This window comes from Glycine max, chromosome 19, assembly GCF_000004515.6.
Source record: "Glycine max cultivar Williams 82 chromosome 19, Glycine_max_v4.0, whole genome shotgun sequence".
Classification (NCBI taxonomy): domain Eukaryota; kingdom Viridiplantae; phylum Streptophyta; class Magnoliopsida; order Fabales; family Fabaceae; genus Glycine; species Glycine max.
The window spans coordinates 34260242-34266803 of NC_038255.2; the positions used below are offsets into that span (position 1 = coordinate 34260242).

General features: G+C 33.3%; 1 protein-coding gene across 2 annotated transcripts; it reads left to right on the forward strand.

The window, feature by feature from the left end:
* Positions 1-1806: 1806 nt before the first annotated feature.
* On the forward strand, positions 1807-6001 carry LOC100801859 (ACT domain-containing protein ACR6). 2 transcript variants are annotated; one of them, XM_003553903.5, is made up of 7 exons: positions 1807-2064; positions 2574-2619; positions 2951-3065; positions 3187-3254; positions 4022-4636; positions 5077-5181; positions 5264-6001. In XM_003553903.5, exons 1-7 carry the CDS (start codon positions 2018-2020, stop codon positions 5603-5605), a joined length of 1338 nt encoding a protein of 445 aa, XP_003553951.1. In that variant the 5' UTR covers positions 1807-2017; the 3' UTR covers positions 5606-6001. The 2 variants fall into 2 exon arrangements, with proteins under 2 accessions (XP_003553951.1, XP_040868381.1); XM_041012447.1 differs by lacking the exons at positions 1807-2064; positions 3187-3254.
* Positions 6002-6562: the final 561 nt, after the last annotated feature.

The following is a 6562-nucleotide window of genomic DNA, read 5'->3' on the forward strand; positions in this document are numbered from 1 at the left end:
GGGTATGGATGGATCGTCCAGTTGTGAAACATTGGACCATATAGACCTAACATTGTAGGTTGCTTGGTTTCTATAGAGAGAGAAAGAGAAATAAGGGGAAAAGGAAGGGAAGAGAAAAAAGTAAGCACATAGGCTCAACCACAAAAAAGTGGCCTCTAGCTGAAGTATGTGGTAGAAGTGTTTTTGTTTTCAAATTTTGTAGAGTTTAACAATAATAAGATAATTCTAGCGATTTTACATTGCTAGTTTCAATTGTGGTAGTGTTGCCAAACCTAAAGCTAACAAAGTCATAGGACTAGCAATGAATTGAACTAACTCCAACCTAGTTCAATACTTTATTCAACAATTGACTTATTGAACTTAGTTCTGAACGAAATGAGTTGGACTTGAGTTAAAAATTGAGTTCATTAAAAAAATGAGTTAAACTTGAGCTATATATAATTCGAATTGATTGATTCATGAATTAACTTTATATATATATATATAAAAAGTAATTTTAACTAATTTTATTTTTTGTTTTAAATAAAGTATGTAAAATAAATTGAGCTATTTTATGAGCTAAATTGAATTGTTTGCAAGTTTGAATTGAGTCAAGTTCAAGTAAAAAAATGTTCGCATCAAACTCAAATTGAGCTTTGAGCCAAGTCAATTCTTATCAAGTTGAGTCAAGAACTAAAACATATGAAATTACTTGTATAGTAATGGCCTCGATACCAAAGCATTTGACGTAACAAGATTAAAATGATGCAACAAGGGTTTGATTTATTGTATATCTCCAAGCATTTGGTCCTTAAACATCGTATATCTCCAAATGTTTTATGCAACAACATTAAAACCATGCAGCAAGTCATTGCCATTGCTAGGAATTCCCACACAAATTGCTACTTGCATTCTACCTTGTCTTGTCCAAGAATTGCATCTAAATCCTACAACCTAGAGATCTCCGATTTAGGGACAATGATAAGTAGTTGATAAAGAAGCAAAACCCTTAATATAAAGGAAGAGGTGTTGATAAGGAAGAGAAAGAAAAGTAAATAATGAGGAACAATGTAATAGAGACTAAAACATACAATAAATTGCTCAAAGAATTAAAACCAAAAAATATGTAAGTAGGACCAAATTAAACATTAAAATATTATAAGTATAATACTAAAACATAAAATACAAATACGTTAATGTTACATCAACACCACATAAATGTCATGACAAAATCACATTAGTGCATTGTTAGCAAGGTTAGGTTGTATTAAATTGTAGCGACTAAAATGTAAGGAATTTGATCATATAGAGATTAAACTAAATAATTTTTAGGTGTAAAGAATAAAATATTAAAAAAATGTATAAATACAAAGATCAAATGAATAGTTAAGTCGATAAAAATGCAAATAAATAACATTACAACTTTTACGTATGTTTCCATTAGTATTTAACAAAAAAGAAAAACGAAAATATAAAGAGACAAGAGAGCAGCAGAAAAGCGACAGAGAAAAATTTGACTTCTATTTTTATATATAATTTTCAAAGGATTATAATTTATAAACATAAAATACAATAATCTTACCCTATATCTTAATTAAAAGTATATTTATTTATAGAGAAAAATAGGGACCAAGTTCGTGAGTGAGGTGGCGGGAGTGACGTCATCACAGGAATCAGAGGAAACCGCACCCTCGGCTAGTACGGAGAATGGAACCACGTAACCACCCCTTCCCAATCCCGAAGCGCCACGTCACACGCAACGGCCCCGTTTCTTTCGCGGCCTTCACACTTCTCAGCAGCCTATGCTTTTAAAACCCCAAACAAAATAATTTAAATTACGGATTCAAAGTGAAGTTAGTGCAACTTCACTTTTAGTTCTCTCTCTCCCTGGTCCTTTGAGCTTCAAGAAGTTGTTCCTGTTTGTTGTAGCAGTTCCTGTCCTTAATTTCTTCAACCTTCTCAACACATAACCACCTTGGTCTGTGTTTGTTTGTGTGTGCTTATTACTTGGTCTCTTCATATTGTACATATAAAAATTATGGATGATGAATATGCCAAGCTTATTAGAAGGATGAACCCACCAAGGTGAGTTGTTTTTGTTTCACACTCTGCCTTCTTCTTTCTTTTTTGTTTTTTGGGGACAGCTTTTATTTTTTGCTTATCCAAATTTGGTTGGCATCACAATTTTATTAGTACTCTTTTTGGTTTATGGAAGTTTTAATCAAGTGGGGCATAAAATTAAGCCTCTTTTTTGCAACTTGGTGCTTTCAGTTTTTCCCACTGATAGGGAAGTTCCTTGCTTAATTCTTCTTTTGTACACTCTTCACTTTTCAGTTTAGTATCCCATGTAACAATTAGCATACTATGTTTCCAAAACCGTTTTTTTCCCTTAAGAAAACTATATTTGGTCAACTTTAGATGTTGAATTTTTCCTCACATGTGTTCATAATTATATTAGCCGTTTACGGTATGATTTTTCAGGTGGTTTGATGTGATTATCATTATTTCCATGTTTCAGTTATTGTGTGTGTACTGTATATTATGTGCATAAGAGTGGTATTGTTTTTTTATTTAACTAGCGTCTTGCTATGCAGGGTTGTGATTGACAACAATGCCTGTGAAAACGCCACTGTTATTCAGGTAAAACTTGTGTTTCCCCTTTGTCTAGGTTTCACAAAATTGAGTTGACAATTAGAAAGATTCTTCTTCTTTTTCAGTTTTTTCTAATGATTTGATGTCATAAAGCTGGTGTTTTCCTCTGTTTTGGTTCACAAAATTGAGTTGACAACAAGAAAGATTCTTCCCGTTTTCTTTTTTCTTTCAAATTTTCTAATGATTTGATGTTATTGACTCCTTAGTTGCATTTTTTTTCTTTTTTAATATAAAATCAAAATTGTTTCCTGAGTAGATTTTTTCTTTTTGGAAACAAAATACAGCTATCCACTTTTTTATTATCTAAATATTTTTTCAGGTTGACAGTGTCAACAAACATGGGATTCTCCTCGATGTTGTCCAAGTTATATCAGATATGAACCTTGTAATAACAAAGGCCTACATCTCCTCTGATGGGGTGTGGTTCATGGATGGTAAGTTTTCTCCTCTTCATCAGTGGAAACCTAAAAGGGAGAAAAGACTAAAAATAGTATTATTATAATTATTATTATCAACTATGCTTCTGATCCTAGTATCAATCTTGATTTTTTTCAGTGTTTAATGTGATTGATCATAAAGGAAACAAGATCAGAGATAAGGAAGTCATTGATTATATTCAGAGGGTAGGGTTTTGTATGCTTGCATTTTATAAAATGCTTCAATTAAGGCTTATTTGTGTTTCTCCATCTTTATGGAAGGGTCACCTGGCCCCTTTTTCTTCTTTGCTAGAAATCCTCAGGTAAGTAAGCAGGACACTTGTATTAGAGTATGCTGATCTGAATTTGGTTCTTTAATAACACAGTGATAATAACTTTAGCATCCTTTTACCTTATTTTCTACTTGCTGATTGAACTAGCTAGCTATGAACTCGTTTTCCAAAGTGGAATGGAAGAACATGCTCAATCTTAATTGTTCACTTTTTATTTCACTGTTTATTTATTTTTAGTTATCGAAATTCTGTTGGTTCCGTTATTCTTCCAGCAAAGGTTGTATGAGCCTGCCAGATCCATCTGGTGTACACACTGCTAGAAGTGCTTGGGCTGAAAGATGATAGATAAACTTGTTTTTATCACTGTCTTACTGATTTATTTAATAGTGTAGTGAACATAGGATGATAAAGCAACATAAAATCCTTGAAGAAATTTAAGGGTCTTGAAATTATGAAGATTTGATCTTAATAAATATCATGCTGCACATGTAGTAAGTTATCCATTCTGGTGATGTGATGCCTGATTTTGGTCCATTAAGATATCAATGTCTTGTTTGTTCAAGTGATCTTTCAATCTCATCATGTGAATAATATATAGTTCCTTGATGGTAGATAGTCAATAAGGCTTGTCATTTGTTGTTTCTTTTCTGATATTTTTTTTCTTTCATTTTTATTTTGTAGAGACTTGAAAACAATCCCAGCTTTGTACCCTCATTGAGAGAGTCTGTAGGGGTTGTACCTACTGAAGAGCACACTGTAATTGAACTCACCGGCACAGACCGGCCAGGTTTACTATCTGAAATCTGTGCAGTTCTCACAGACCTTCACTGTAATGTGGTGACTGCTGAGATATGGACACACAATACTAGAGCTGCGGCCGTAGTTCACGTGACGGATGATTCCAGTGGCTGTGCCATCAAGGATCCATCTCGCCTCTCTACAATAAGGGATTTGCTTTCTAATGTCCTTAGGGGGAGTAATGATCCAAAGACAGCAAGGACAACGCTTTCACCCCATGGTGTTACAAATAGGGACAGAAGATTGCATCAGATTATGTTTGCTGACAGGGACTATGAAAGGATTGAAAGAGCAGGACAAGAGGAACTTAGAGATAGAGATAAACGCCCTCTCCCTCATGTAACTGTCGGAGATTGTGTTGAGAAAGATTACACTGTGGTTACCATGAGAGCACAAGATCGACCAAAGTTGTTATTCGATATTGTTTGCACTTTAACTGACATGCAGTATGTAGTTTTTCATGGTGTTGTCAAGACATTAAGGATGGAAGCTTTTCAGGTTAGCCAACTTTCTGTTTTTTGCTACATGGTTCAACTTTTTTTTTGTTTTGTATGCCTGTACTTGTTATTGTATCTAAACTTGAATATTAACATGAGTTTAATTTTTCTGTATTGTCAATATAAACGTTTTACACAATCAATCAATCAATTAGAAATCACCAATTAGAATGACTTTTAAGGTATTTGTTGTAAAAGTCAACAATCTTATCATATATGATAGTTTGTTATTAGATAACAGTATAAAAACTTTTTACATTGTCAGTGCATATACTATTTACTCTATTTTGATCATTTGAACTATATGGATTCTATATGATTACAAAAGCTGATTGATGCATCAAATCTATACTTTCATTTGGTTAGCGTGGATTGGTCTGACCCTTTTTGGACAATTTTCTGCATGAATTTTTCTGACTGAGCCTTTTCTCCCTCATCTAGGAATTTTATATTCGCCATGTTGATGGCTTTCCCATAAGTTCAGAGGCAGAGCGAGAACGCCTCATGCAGTGTCTTGAAGCAGCAATTGAAAGGCGAGCATCTGAGGTGTGATAACAATCCACAGCTTGAAGCTATACTCCTCACTACTTTTTTGTTCAACGGTATGCTAAGATTATGTTTGATACAGGGAATGGGGCTGGAGTTGTGCACAGAAGATCGCGTAGGACTCCTCTCAGATATCACAAGAACATTTCGTGAAAACAGTTTATGTATCAAAAGAGCAGAAATATCAACCGAAGAAGGAAAGGCAAGAGATACTTTTTATGTCACAGATGTTACCGGTAACCCAGTTGACCCCAAGATTATAGATTCAATTCGCAGACAAATTGGTGACAAAGTACTGAAAGTAAAGCATAACTCTAATCTTTCACCAAAGCCCCCTCAACCAACAACAATTGGATTTCTCTTGGGAAATTTTTTCAAAGCTCGATCTTTTCAGAATTTTAAGTTGATCAAATCTTATTCTTGAGTCCTCCTTTGTACATTCTCAGCATTTTCATTGTGTTACTTTCAAATCAAACAGAAATGTATGTATGCAAGATAAAGAAATTGTATATGTTCCTCCCCCAGCAAAGGGGCTTGGAATTCACACTTTACAGTAGAAAGCTTAAACACCAATGTACATAACTTAGTGTAAATTGTTGTGCTCAGTAGCATGTTACCTAGGTTGTAAATGCAACAAGTAGTCCTTTTAGATTATCAAGTCCAAAAGAGTAAATAGTGCTTTTGAGTAGAATGTTTGGAGTAGATGTGAACTTGGGTTTGTACATGGTGTAAAGTGTACGTTTTGGTGGTCTAATTTGGAGTAGATGTAAATCTGAGTATGTACACAAAAATTGAATGAAAAATATGTAGTTATGTGTGTGATTGTCTGCCACTTTTCCTTTTTCTCTCTTCTCATATCCTGTTGCTACACTGTGTAATCCTATTTGCATAGTTGTTGATAAGAATGGTTAATTACTTAGTAGTGTTTGCTTTGATTTTTTTAAAACTTAAAAGCCACCTAAAGTTTAAGTTAAAAACTAGAGTTTTAAATTTAAAATTATAAGTGCTTGGTAATTTTATAATTTCTTAAACTTAAAGTTAAGTTTTTTGAGTGGTGTGTTTTTTAATTTCAAAATTTGATTTGGAAGGGAAAAAGATAAGTAAAAGTCAAAAGCTTTTTAGACTAGTTGTTTTATTATGATTTTAAAATCTTCTTTAAAGTTTTTTTTTTGTTAAAAAGAGGCCAATATTTTAAGAAGCTTTTTTTTTAAAAAAAATTGTTTTTCTTAACTTTACGTTTATGCAAAAGATAAACTGGATTAAACTGGAAAATTATAAATCAAGAGGAGCATTTATATTCCATGAGGAGCATTTTCGTTTTTCCTAGTTATCGAAGCATTTGAAGTTGTATCTTAAGTCTTCCTCAATCCTCACTTGATGA